The sequence below is a fragment of the Bufo gargarizans genome, chromosome 3, assembly GCF_014858855.1.
Source record: "Bufo gargarizans isolate SCDJY-AF-19 chromosome 3, ASM1485885v1, whole genome shotgun sequence".
Lineage (NCBI taxonomy): Eukaryota > Metazoa > Chordata > Amphibia > Anura > Bufonidae > Bufo > Bufo gargarizans.
Genome location: NC_058082.1, coordinates 158247479 through 158262010, shown reverse-complemented (window position 1 = coordinate 158262010; position 14532 = coordinate 158247479). Strand labels below are relative to the sequence as shown.

The 14532-nt window shown below is 46.0% G+C and overlaps 1 protein-coding gene across 1 annotated transcript in view; it reads right to left on the bottom strand.

The window, feature by feature from the left end:
* SLC39A5 (solute carrier family 39 member 5) overlaps positions 1-14532 on the bottom strand; it is an 80131-nt gene that overhangs the window by 20676 nt on the left and 44923 nt on the right. Inside the window, exons 7-8 of the mRNA XM_044287979.1 lie at positions 2307-2459; positions 2160-2235 (exon numbers count right to left, since the gene is read on the bottom strand). Of these exons, the coding sequence (XP_044143914.1) occupies positions 2160-2235; positions 2307-2459 (229 nt within the window). The remainder of the gene's footprint in view (positions 1-2159; positions 2236-2306; positions 2460-14532) is intronic.

Here is a 14532-nt window from a genome sequence, read left to right as displayed (position 1 = left end):
AGCTTTCACATTTAGCTATTTGTAAGGGCAGCATCTATCTGAAATGTGTAAGCGATTGTCTGACAATTTCTAATAAGGAGAAATAAAGGATGTGTTTTTAGTATAATATATTTTTGAATATGCAGCAATAAATAGCAATCAACCTGTGCTTACTAGTAGGCACCTATCAGTTCTTGTGGGGTATTGGTGCTGATATCAGTTGGATGCTAGTTTTAATATTAATATTGCAGACCCACCGATACCTACAGGTAAAACTCGAAAATTAGAATATCGTGCAAAAGTCCATTTATTTCAGTAATGCAAATTAAAAGGAATTGCATTAATGCAGCTTAAAATTAGAATTTTGTGAAAAGGTTCAATATTCTAGGCTCAAAGTGTCACACTCTAGTCATCATCCAAATTATAACAAATAAAGGCTTGAAATATCTCGCTTTGCATGTATTAAGTCTATCTGATACATTAGTTTCACCTTTCAAGTTGCATTACTGAAATAAATGAACTTTTCACGATATTCAAATTTTTCGAGTTTCATCTGTATTGCGCCAACTGCAATATAAATAGAAATTTGGCTACTTTCACACTAGTGTTTTTTGCGGATCCGTCATGGATCTGCAAAAATGCTTCCGTTACAATAATACAACCGCATGCATCCGCCATGAACGGATCCGGTTGTATTATGTCTTCTATAGCCAAGACGGATCCGTCATGAACTCCATTGAAAGTCAATGGGGGACAGATCTGTTTTGTATTGTGTCAGAGAAAACTGATCCGTCCCCATTGACTTACATTGTGTGCCAGGATGGATCTCCGCATCCCAGGATGGACAGCAAACGTGTTTTTGTGTCTGCCTCCATAGCGGAATGGTGACTGATCGGAGGCAAACTGATGAATTCTGAGCGGATCCTTTTCCATTGAGAATGCATTAGGGCAAAACTGATCCGTTTTGTACCGCTTGTGAGAGTCCTGAATGGATCTCACAAACAGAAAGCCAAAACACGAGTGTGAACGTAGCCTAAAACTCCCACAAAGAAACTTCTGTGCCTTATTTCGATACATTCAATTTAGTACAATGTTCCAAAGTGCTCAAAAATAGTCTACTATAGTCACTTGCCTTGTTTGTATTTATATTTGTAACGATCCTGTAGTTTAGTCCTGCCAATGAGCTCCGATGCTTAATCCTGCTTGCTTGCGTCTTCAGCTTCTGCACGTGGCGAGGCCCTGGTCGTCAGGGTTAGCTTGTGTCTTAGAAGTCAGAACAGGCTTCCCGAAGTGCAGGGAAGGACCGGTATCCCTGACGGAGACCGAGTTCTCTGAAACGCGTTGGCTTTTTCTGGTTCCCAGAGGCTGCTGTACATGTGTGACGTCACACCAACACTTCGGGAAGCCCGTTCTGACTTCTAAGACGCAAAGCGAACGCCGCCTTCCGGGGCATCGTCACGTGCGGATACCGAAGACACAAGCAAGCAGGATTAAGCATCGGAGCTCATTGGCAGGACTAAACTACAGGATCGCTACAAATATAAATACAAACAAGGCAAGTGACTATAGTAGACAATTTTTTAGCACTTTAGAACATTGTACTAAATTGTATGTATCGAAATAAGGCACAGAAGTTTCTTTGTGGGAGTCTTCTTTCTATTTATATTGCAGTTGGCTCAATAGGTATCGGTGGGTTTGGAATATAAATATTAAAACTAGCATCCAACTCGTATCACCACCAATACCCCACAAGAAGTGATAGGTGCCTACTAGTAAGCGCGGGTTGATTGCTATTTACTGTTGTATATTCATCACATCAAGTATAGGCAGGTTACTTTTATTACAACCCAGCAGCTACACAGAAGCCAATAGGAAAATTATATTTATATATGAAAGAATCCATACTGATAGGATATTTGCTACAGCACACTCAAAATATTAGCACAGCAGTGGAATGTTATATAAGTTGTGTAATTTATTTTTGGATGCTGGATTCTCCCAATTTTCGATCAATATAGGAAAGGTTTGTTATTTATTTCCATATAATATGCACAAAAGAAGTATATAAAAAGTGGAAATAAGAAAATTAACTGTAAAAATACACCCCAAATTGCATTCAGTGTTAATAATTTAGATATATAATTAATCTGAGAGCCCTACATATAAAATTGTGGACTCACCAACAGAGTGTCCAAGTTCCCGAAGGACAGTAGTGCAATCTTCATCCTTGGCTGTGTTTTTATCTTGAGGATGTTTCTACGCATGAAAATTTTGTTAGTATACTGTGTAAAACACTGACGTAATTCTAATGATCCAAGAATAGTCACCTTCTTCCTTTTTCTCTTCTGTCTCAGTAAACCCACCAGAGTTTCAAGAAGGAAGAGCAAATAGATACCACCAAGTACGCACAGCCCTTTCAAAACAGGATCCAATGAGTGGGATCCATTGTGATGTTTTTCTTCTGAAGGATCTTCCTGTGCCTGCAACAAAAAGATTTTATCTAAGTGTAAAAAATCTTCTCAGTACCCGTATTAATGCAGAATGTAACAAGCAAGTATGACATGGTTATTATGGACAATATATAGTGTAGAATATGTCCAATGTATGGCTAATAATGGCATGCAGTACACACAGGACAATATTCCTAGTTCTTTGGCACAAAGAAGGTCTTTGGTGATTCCTTATTCCTGACGTGGTGATTCCTCAAGTGGATCAAGATGTGCTATATTCACAGATAGCAAACTCTATATATTTTTATGTTTAGTTACTTAAAAGGGGAAACAAAAAATACAAAAAACTGAAAATATTGAAAAAAAAACATCTTAGTAGGAATAAGTTCCTAAATGCCTTTAATTTTTTAATGGCTCGTTTTAGGTGTAGGTGGCGATCAGTAGAGAAATTAAAATGGCCACTGTCAGATTCCTTCACATGGAATCCGTCCTAATGATGGCAGGACGCTTGATTTAGAATGCAGAGCAGAGAGCAGGAGCTGTATGGAAGCTCTGATCTCTGCTATATCAGCCCTGTAAAACGATATCATCTACAGAACACAGTCATCTGTGCCCGCCTCAGAGCTCACCTGTGAAATGAAAAACCCAACACATATGCTGCTGTGGGGCAGGTGTGTCATTAGCAAACACTTTCCAGTGTGTGTCTGGTCCTTCATTCCAGTGAGTACAGGTGAGCTCTGAGGCAGGCAAATTAATTTTTTTCTTTGCATCCCCAAATTCTGACCCCCCCCATCATTTTTTTCTCTATTTCCATCTACAGAGCTGTGTGAGGGCTCATTTATAGAAAGGCGATCTGTACTTTTTATTGATACCTTTTTGGGAGGTGTGACTTTTTGATCGCCCCCGCCCCTTTTTAAAAAAAATTTTGGAGAGGTAAGGCCTCATGCACACGATCGTTTTGTTTTTTTGCGGTCCACAAACCACGGATCCGCAAAAAAAAAACGGAAGCCGCCCGTGTGCCTTCTCCAATTTGCGGCCCATTGTAGAAATGCCTATTCTTGTCTGCAAAACGGACAAGAATAGGACATGCTATATTTTTTTGGCCACAGAACGGCGCAACGGATGTGGAAAGCACACGGAGTGCTGTCCGCATCTTTTGCGGCCCCATTGAAGTGAATGGATCTGCACCAGAGCCGCAAAAAATGCGGCTCGGATGCGGACCACAAAAATATGCATGAGGCCTAAGGCAGGGATGGGCAAACTCGGCCCTCCAGCTGTTTTAAAACTACAAATCCCATCATGCCCTGCTGTAGTCTGATAGATGTAGGCAGACTGGGAATGATGGGATTTGTAGTTTTGCAACAGCTGCAGGGGGCCGAGTTTGCCCATCCCTGGCCTAAGGCAATGAAGAAACGCTGAATCAGCTATTTAACATGTGATTGCTGCTTCCATAGACTACAATGAATTACCATTAATTATACACCTATAAAGCAATAGGAACATAACTGTGGCAGGCCACAGATCCTTCAGAGGCTCCGAGGCTGCCACAGCAACCAAAAGGCTCCCACAATTTCAGCGAGGGGAAGCTGTTTGGGCCATGGGAACGCAGTGCTTCTAGGTAAAGACCTCTCAGGTGCTGCGGTCGCAATTGGTCACAGCATCTAATGGGTTAAACGTCTGTGATCAGCATTATCAATGATTATAGACATTACAGATGCCTCTGGGTGTCTTGTGTAAAACAGCAGGCACCAGGTAGCTATGGGGCCTGCTCAGAAGCTCAGCCAGTTTCATAGGTACAAATCTGCTGAGAGATGTCCTTTAACCACCTCCGGACCGCCTAACGCAGATGTGCGGTCCGGAGGTGGCAGCCCTGCGCAGAATCACGCATATATGCGTCATCTCGCGAGGGCCGGGATTTCCTGTGAACGCGCGCACACAGGCGCGCGCGCTCACAGGAACGGAAGGTAAGCGAGTGGATCTCCAGCCTGCCAGCGGCGATCGCTCGCTGGCAGGCTGGAGATCCGAATTTTTTAACCCCTAACAGGTATATTAGACGCTGTTTTGATAACAGCGTCTAATATACCTCCTACCTGGTCCTCTGGTGGTCCCTTTTGTTAGGATCGACCACCAGAGGACACAGGTAGGTCAGTAAAGTCGCACCAAACACTACACTACACTACATTCCCCCCCGTCACTTATTAACCCTTTATGAACCCCTGATCACCCATGATCACCCCATATAAACTCCCTGATCACCCCCCTGTCATTGATCACCCCCCTGTCAGGCTCCGTTCAGACGTCCGTATGATTTTTACGGATCCACGGATACATGGATCGGATCCGCAAAACACATGCGGACGTCTGAATGGAGCCTTACAGGGGGGTGATCAATGACAGGCGGGTGATCACCCATATACACTCCCTGATCACCCCCTGTCATTGATCACCCCCCTGTCATTGATCACCCCCCTGTAAGGCTCCATTCAGACGTCCGTATGATTTTTACGGATCCATGGATACATGGATCGGATCCGCAAAACACATGCGGACGTCTGAATGGAGCCTTACAGGGGGGTGATCAATGACAGGCGGGTGATCACCCATATACACTCCCTGATCACCCCCTGTCATTGATCACCCCCCTGTCATTGATCACCCCCCTGTAAGGCTCCATTCAGACGTCCGCATGATTTTTACGGATACATGGATCGGATCCGCAAAACACATGCGGACGTCTGAATGGAGCCTTACAGGGGGGTGATCAATGACAGGCGGGTGATCACCCATATACACTCCCTGATCACCCCCTGTCATTGATCACCCCCCTGTCATTGATCACCCCCCTGTAAGGCTCCATTCAGACGTCCGCATGATTTTTACGGATCCATGGATACATGGATCGGATCCGCAAAACACATGCGGACGTCTGAATGGAGCCTTACAGGGGGGTGATCAATGACAGGCGGGTGATCACCCATATACACTCCCTGATCACCCCCTGTCATTGATCACCCCCTGTCATTGATCACCCCACTGTAAGGCTCCATTCAGACGTCCGCATGATTTTTACAGATCCATGGATACATGGATCGGATCCGCAAAACACATGCGGACGTCTGAATGGAGCCTTACAGGGGGGTGATCAATGACAGGCGGGTGATCACCCATATACACTCCCTGATCACCCCCTGTCATTGATCACCCCCCTGTCATTGATCACCCCCCTGTAAGGCTCCATTCAGACGTCCGCATGTGTTTTGCGGATCCGATCCATGTATCCATGGATCCGTAAAAATCATACGGACGTCTGAATGGAGCCTTACAGGGGGGGTGATCAGTGACAGGGGGGTGATCACCCTGATCACCCCCTGTCATTGATAACCCCCCTGTAAGGCTCCATTCAGACGTCCGCATGTGTTTTGCGGATCCGATCCATGTATCCATGGATCCGTAAAAATCATACGGACGTCTGAATGGAGCCTTACAGGGGGGGTGATCAGTGACAGGGGGGTGATCACCCTGATCACCCCCTGTCATTGATAACCCCCCTGTAAGGCTCCATTCAGACGTCCGCATGTGTTTTGCGGATCCGATCCATGTATCCGTAAAAATCATACGGACGTCTGAATGGAGCCTTACAGGGGGGTGATCAATGACAGGGGGGTGATCAGGGAGTCTATATGGGTGATCACCCCCTGTCATTGATCACCCCCCTGTAAGGCTCCATTCAGACGTCCGCATGTGTTTTGCGGATCCGATCCATGGATCCGTAAAAATTATACGGACGTCTGAATGGAGCCTTACCAGGGGAGTGATCAATGACAGGGGGGTGATCCGGGAGTCTATATGGGTGATCACCCCCCTGTCATTGATCACCCCCCTGTCATTGATCACCCCCCTGTAAGGCTCCATTCAGACGTCCGCATGTGTTTTGCGGATCCGATCCATGGATCCGTAAAAATTATACGGACGTCTGAATGGAGCCTTACCAGGGGGGTGATCAATGACAGGGGGGGTGATCCGGGAGTCTATATGGGTGATCACCCCCCTGTCATTGATCACCCCGCTGTCATTGATCACCCCCCCCTGTAAGGCTCCATTCAGACATTTTTTTGGCACAAGTAAGCGGAAATTTTTTGTTTGTTTTTGTTTTTTCTTACTAAGTCTCATATTCCACTAACTTGTGTCAAAAAATAAAATCTCACATGAACTCACCGTACCCCTCACGGAATCCAAATGCGTAAACATTTTTAGACATTTATATTCCAGACTTCTTCTCACGCTTTAGGGCCCCTAAAAAGCCAGTGCAGTATAAATACCCCACATGTGACCCCATTTCGGAAAGAAGACACCCCAAGGTATTCCGTGAGGGGCATGGCGAGTCCATGAAAGATTGAAATTTTTGTCCCAAGTTAGCGGAAAGTGAGACTTTGTGAGAAAAAAACAAAAAAAAATCAATATCCGCTAACTTATGCAAAAAAAATAAAAAATTCTAGGAACTCGCCAGGCCCCTCATTGAATACCTTGGGGTGTCTTCTTTCCAAAGTGGGGTTACATGTGGGGTATTTATACTGCCCTGGCTTTTTAGGGGCCCTAAAGCGTGAGAAGAAGTCTGGAATATAAATGTCTAAAAATGTTTACGCATTTACGCATTTGGATTCCTAGAATTTTTTATTTTTTGTCACAAGTTAGCGGAAAATGATGATTTTTCTTTTTTTTTCTTTTTTCCTTACAAAGTCTCATATTCCACTAACTTGCGACAAAAAATAAAAAATTCTAGGAACTCGCCGTGCCCCTCACGGAATACCTTGGGGTGTCTTCTTTCCAAAATGGGGTCACTTGTGGCGTAGTTATACTGCCCTGGCAATTTAGGGGCCCAAATGTGTAAGAAGTACCTTGCAATCAAAATGTGTAAAAAATGGCCTGCGAAATCCGAAAGGTGCACTTTGGAATATGTGCCCCTTTGCCCACCTTGGCTGCAAAAAAGTGTCACACATCTGGTATCGCCGTACTCAGGAGAAGTTAGGGAATGTGTTTTGGGGTGTCATTTTACATATACCCATGCTGGGTGAGAAAAATATCTTGGTCAAATGCCAACTTTGTATAAAAAAATTGGAAAAGTTGTCTTTTGCCAAGATATTTCTCACACATTTGGGCCCCTAAATTGCCAGGGCAGTATAACTACCCCACAAGTGACCCCATTTTGGAAAGAAGACACCCCAAGGTATTCCGTGAGGGGCATGGCGAGTTCCTAGAATTTTTTATTTTTTGTCGCAAGTTAGTGGAATATGAGACTTTGTAAGAAAAAAATAAAAATATAAAATCATCATCATTTTCCGCTAACTTGTGACACAAAAATAAAAAGTTCTATGAACTCACTATGCCCATCAGCGAATACCTTAGGGTGTCTACTTTCCGAAATGGGGTCATTTGTGGGGTTTTTCTACTGTCTGGGCATTGTAGAACCTCAGGAATCATGACAGGTGCTCAGAAAGTCAGAGCTCCTTCAAAAAGCGGAAATTCACATTTTTGTACCATAGTTTGTAAACGCTATAACTTTTACCCAAACCATTTTTTTTTGCCCAAACATTTTTTTTAAATCAAAGACATGTAGAACTATAAATTTAGCGAAAAATTTATATATGGATGTCGTTTTTTTTGCAAAATTTTACAGCTGAAAGTGAAAAATTTCATTTTTTTGCAAAAAAATCGTTACATTTCGATTAATAACAAAAAAAGTAAAAATGTCAGCAGCAATAAAATACCAGCAAATGAAAGCTCTATTAGTGAGAAGAAAAGGAGGTAAAATTCATGTGGGTGGTAAGTTGCATGACCGAGCGATAAACGGTGAAAGTAGTGTAGTGCCGAAGTGTAAAAAGTGCTCTGGTCATGAAGGGGGTTTCAGCTAGCGGGGCTGAAGTGGTTAAAGGGGTTCTTCAGGAATTAAAAAAATTAAAATACTTAAATTATTTTATAATAAATATATTAACAAATACCTTTATTTATAATGGCTCGTTTTGTCTAGGGAGCAATCATTAGGAGAAATAAAATGGCCACCGTTCTATCAGTACATACAAAACCTGTCCTAATCACACAGGAGGACAAGTTACTTCACCACAATGAGCCATATAGTGCTGCATCATCCTCCTCTCTGCTCTGCTTGTCAGGAATCATGATCCTGAATACAGGTGAATCTCTGTGGGAATGGAAATGATGAGGACATATGAGAGGAGGGTGAAGTGTGGCTAATGAGCAGTCGCACTTGTTTACAGTCTCCATTACTACAGCAACACATTACCACAGTCTGTCCTGCCCGTCCTCTCTGTACTTCATATCTTCTCATGAACTAAATTCCCCAGAGATTCAGCTAATTATCTGTATTCAGGATCATAATCCCTGACAAGTAGAGAGGAGGAGGATGAGGCAGCTCTTTACCTCAGTGTTGTAAAGTAACTTGTCCTCATGTGTGATTAGGACAGGTTTTGTGTGAACTAATGGGACAGCGACCATTTTGTTTCCCCTGATGATTTCTCCCCAGACAAAAAGAGCCATTATAAATAATGAAAGGTGTTTAAGAATATATTTATAATAAAGTAATATTTAAGTATTTTCATAATTGCCCATTGAATGTGTACTGTGAGAGACACTGTGGTCTAAGACTGGCTAGGAGTGACAGTACACTGTGGGGGAGATTTATCAAAACTGGTGTAAAGGAAAATTGGCTTAGTTGCACCTAACAACCAATCAGATTTCACCTTTCATTTTCCAAAGGAGCTTTGAGAAATGAACGGGGGAAGCTGATTGGTTGTCATGCGCAGTAAAGCCAATTTTCCTTTAAACCACTTTTGATAAATCTCCCCATGTGAATGTGGAAAGAGTTTTTTCCTGTTGCTAGGGGGAACTGCCTGGTGCAAGAACCGTGTGTGTGGAGCATAGAGGTTGTCCTGATACCAGTGGCAACCGTCAGTGGATAAACTTAACAAACCGCGCATTGAGACTGCTCTGTTGCTATGAATAACTGTCAAGTCCTTGTGCCTCACAGTGACAGTACGTGTGTGTAACCAACAAGCTTGAGTTCTCTCCTAGAGACTGAAACCATATGCTCTTTGCCTCAAATAGTGTTTTACTCAGGCTGAGGGGTGTTCCAGGGGCATAATTTAATTAAAATTGGAGTTGTGTCTGTTAACATCACCTGTTAGCACTGCTGTTCAGCTGCTGCTTTCATCTCCCCTCATCTTGGAAACAGCTTGGACTACCTGCTCAGCCAATCACTGGAGCTACAGCTGACACATTTTGGCTGTGTTGAGCCCGAGAACAGGACGTGGAGAGAAGTTAGAACTGGAGCAACAGCCGACACAGTGGTGGGGGATCAGTAAGGTAAATGTAACGGGTGCCGAAGGCGCACTCGGTCTCCCATCAGCCACAGACCTGCTACTTAGCTTCGGGAGCGAGGATCTGTGTTTGGCCTCGTTCCCAGGGTGGCCTTGCTAGCTGGGAGGCTCCCTGCTCCTAGGTCTGCCTTGAGCGCCGAGCTGATCACTCGGTGCTCAACTTGTTTGTCTGTCGGTCATGTGACGCTGGCCACGTCACATGACCCTCACTCCCCACCAGTGGCGTAGGGATCGCCATAGCAACCATAGCAGTGGCTATGGGGCCCTACGCCCCTGGGGGCCCGTTAGGGCCGCATTGTGTTGATTTATTTACACACACACAGGCAGCCAGGCCCGAGCCGCAGACCGCCCGCCCACTACACTAGACTAGCCGCGACTCGGGCCTGGCTGGGGAGAAGAAGTCAGGACTGGAGCAGGGCGCACACGCAGCAGATGAGGTAGGCGGTGGAGGGGGCCAGGACGGGGGCGTACCTGAGGGACGGAGCCAGCCATCAGCTCTGCATGCCCGCAGTGCAGGATTCCTAAGTTCCGGATCTTCAGTTAAAGCCGCTATCTGTGATGCTCGCCTGCTCTGACTGCTCCTGACTCCTCCCCAGCCAGGCCGGAGCCAGCCTGGGCCACGGACGGACCGCCCACAAATTGTGCCTGCCCTCGGCCCTCCCCTAGCCTGCCTTGCAGCTCACAATGGCGCTGCAAGTCGCCAGCAGCGGCGGTCGCAGGCCCCACCCCCCTACACACACCCGCCGCTGCTGGCGACTTGCAGCGCCATTGTGAGCTGCAAGGCAGGCTAGGGGAGGGCCGAGGGCAGGCACAATTTGTGGGCGGTCCGTCCGTGGCCCAGGCTGGCTCCGGCCTGGCTGGGGAGGAGTCAGGAGCAGTCAGAGCAGGCGAGCAGCACAGATAGAGGTAGGCAGTGGAGGGGGCCGGACCGGGGGCGTACCTGAGTGGATGGAGGGAGGAGGGACTGGAGCCAGCCAGCCAGCCACCAGGTTAGAGAAGCAGCAGAGGGAGGCGGACTAAGGCGGTGGAGGGGGCCGGGCCGGGGGTGTACCTGGAGTGGAGGGACTAGGGAGGGAGTGGTCCCTCCGGCCACACTGGCGCCAGTCAGATTCCCGCTCTCTGACTGCCGGAAACCAGTCTGAGCAGCTCAGCAGTGTCTGACTGAGATTGACTGAGTGAGAGTGTCACAGTCTCGCACTGCTACTGCTGCCAGCCTGTGCCTGCCTGCGCTGTACTGGACCGGTCCTCCTCTCTCTGCTTGGTGCTCCTGCCTCCTCCTCAACTGGTCTCCACTCCAGTCTCCAGTCCTGCCAGTCTGTGCCTGCTGTGACTAGTGTGCTCTTAATAAAAGTAAGTGAAAGAAAGTGAGAACTTATAATTTATGAGATACTTGATCTGAATTCTGAAGTTAAAAAGAGCTGCCTGCAGTGGGGCCCCCAAGAGAAGCAAGAGGCTCCCTCCTCATCATTGCAGGCAGCTCTTTTTAACTTCAGAATTCAGATCATAAGACTCTCACTAATTACAAATTTACAGCACACGCACCCTCTAGTGTACAGTCGTGGCCAAAAATTTAGAGAATTACATAAATATTGGCAATTGGAAAAGTTGCTGCTTAAGTTTTTATAATAGCAATTTGCATATACTCCAGAATGTTATGAAGAGTGATCAGATGAATTGCATAGTCCTTCTTTGCCATTAAAATTAACTTAATCCCCCAAAAAAATTTCCACTGCATTTCATTGCTGTCATTAAAGGACCTGCTGAGATCATTTCAGTAATCATCTTGTTAACTCAGATGAGAATGTTGACGAGCACAAGGCTGGAGATCATTATGTCAGGCTGATTGGGTTAAAATGGCAGACTTGACCTGTTAAAAGGAGGGTGATGCTTGAAATCATTGTTCTTCCATTGTTAACCATGGTGACCTGCAAAGAAAGGCGTGTTGCATAAAAATGGCTTTACAGGCAAGGATATTGTGGCTACTAAGATTGCACCTCAATCAACAATTTATAGGATCATCCAGAACTTTAAGGAAAGAGGTTCAATTCTTGTTAAGAAGGCTTCAGGGCGTCCAAGAAAGAGGATTCTGCTGGGGGATCGGAGTGCCACCAGTGCAGAGCTTGCTCAGGAATGGCAGCAGGCAGGTGTGAGCGCATCTGCACGCACAGTGAGGCGAATACTTTTGGAAGATGGCCTGGTGTCAAGAAGGGCAGCAAATAAGCCATTTCTCTCCAAAAAAAACATCAGGGACAGATCGATCTTCTGCAGAAAACATGGTGAATGGACTGCTGAGGACTGGGGCAAAGTCATATTCTCCGATGAAGCCTCTTTCCGATTGTTTGGGGCATCAGGAAAAAGGCTTGTCCAGAGAAGAAAAGGTGAGCGCTACCATCAGTCCTGTGTCATGCCAACAGTAAAGCATCCTGAGACCATTCATGTGTGGGGTTGCTTCTCATCCAAGGGAGTGGGCTCACTCACAATTTTGCCCAAAAACACAGCCATGAATAAAGAATGGTACCAAAACACCCTCCAACAGCAACTTCTTCCAACAATCCAACAACAGTTTGGTGAAGAACAATGCATTTTCCAGCACGATGGAGCACCGTGCCATAAGGCAAAAGTGATAACTAAGTGGCTCGGGGACCAAAACGTTGACATTTTGGGTCCATGGCCTGGAAACTCCCCAGATCTTAATCCCATTGAGAACTTGTGGTCAATCCTCAAGAGGCGGGTGGACAAACAAAAACCCACTAATTCTGACAAACTCCAAGAAGTGATTATGAAAGAATGGGTTGCTATCAGTCAGGAATTGGCCCAGAAGTTGATTGAGAGCATGCCCAGTCGAATTGCAGAGGTCCTGAAAAAGAAGGACCAACACTGCAAATACTGACTCTTTGCATACATTTCATGTAATTGTCGATAAAAGCCTTTGAAACTTATGAAGTGCGTGTAATTATATTTCACTACATCACAGAAACAACTGAAACAAAGATCTAAAAGCAGTTTAGCAGCAAACTTTGCGAAAACTAATATTTGTGTCTTTCTCAAAACTTTTGGCCACGACTGTACACCATCAGACAGGGGAGGGAAGAAACCCTAGAACTAGAGTGTGCCCACATGGTGGACACTACAGGGGTGTGTGCTGTAATTAGTAAGTGAGAGTCTGATGATCTGAAGTTAAAAAGAGATGCCAGCAGTGATAAGGAGGGGGCCCCTTCCTTCTTTTGGGTGGCAATCTCTAGTTCTGGGGTTTCTTCCCCCCCCCCCCCCCTTATATGACAGACTAAGGGTACTTTTACACTTGTGGCAGGACGGATCCGGCAGGCTATTCAGCCTGTCGGATCCGTCCTGCCGCTATTTCGCTGGACCGCTGCTCCGTCCCCATTGAGCGGTGGGAGATCTAGGATGGGTGTTTGGGTGGGAGCTCTGGAAGGGGTGGTGGGAGGCACGATAGATATGTGAGGGCTGGGGGGGCCCATAATTTTTTTTTGCTATGGGGCCCATGCATTTCTAGCTACGCCCCTGCTCCCCACTATAAATACAGGCGGCCTGCTGGCTACAGGTTGCCTGTGATTTTCGTCCTATAGGCTGTGTACTTTATTGTTATTAAGCTACCTCTGGAATTGAACCTCGATCCACCTCTTGACACGTCTTCTGCCTGCTCCCTGTACCTTGACGCTATCCTCGGATTTTGACCTCGGCTTGTTTACGGATTTGTCTTTGCCTCTTCACTTGTTCTGACGTGACCTCCTGGAGTGACCTCAGCTAGTTTACCCGCCTTGCCTTCCGTTTTTGTTCTACCTCTTTTCCGCTTATTGTAACTTCTCAGTGGCTGTCCTCTTCCCTGCTGTCTCTTTCTCTCTGCTTGCACTTAGTTGGTTAGGGACTGTCGCCCAGTTGCGCTCTGTCACCTAGGGCGGGTGGTGCAAGTAGGCAGGGACAGGGGACCGGGTGGCAGCTCAGGGGGTGCACCTCCGCTCTATCTTGATTCCCGTGACTCTACACGTGACAGTAAAGTACCGGTTTGTTATTTTTTTCCACTCAGATCCCATTTTTTTATTTAAACTATGCCCCAGAATACACATTTAACCTTGTCATATCCATAGTCACAGCACTATTCTCTACCAAACATTCCTGACCCTCTTACACGCTGCCTGATTCCTCCATCCTAGCAACAGCAAACCCTGTTATCAGCTTATGTGAGGGGATTTTTTTTTAACAAAAATGGTTTGTCCAAAGCAGACAACCCCTTAAAGGCACAGGGCTCCTCAACACTCTCTAGTCTGGAAAACCTTTACTTTGCTTAAAGGGAACCTGTCACCTGGATTTTGGGTATAGAGCTGAGGCCATTGGCTGCTAGATGGCCGCTAGCACATCCGCAATATCTATTCCCCATAGCTCTCTGTGCTTTTATTGTGTCAAAAAAACGATTTGATATATATATGTAAATGAGGCATGTAAGAAGCCCAAGGAGCTGTTACTAACGTTTCCGGAGCCCAGCACTGCCCCACATCCTCCAAACCTCCTCCTTGCTCCCCAACGTCACAAAGCTAGAGCGCCGTAATCTCGCGATGCGCGAGCTAGCGCATGCGCAGTTCGTTCCCTGAGGCTAGTGCCAGCACAGGGAAGGAACACTATGCCGACACTGCGCATGCGCTAGCTCGCGCATCGCGAGATTACGGCGCTCTAGCTTTGTGACGTCGGGGAGCAAG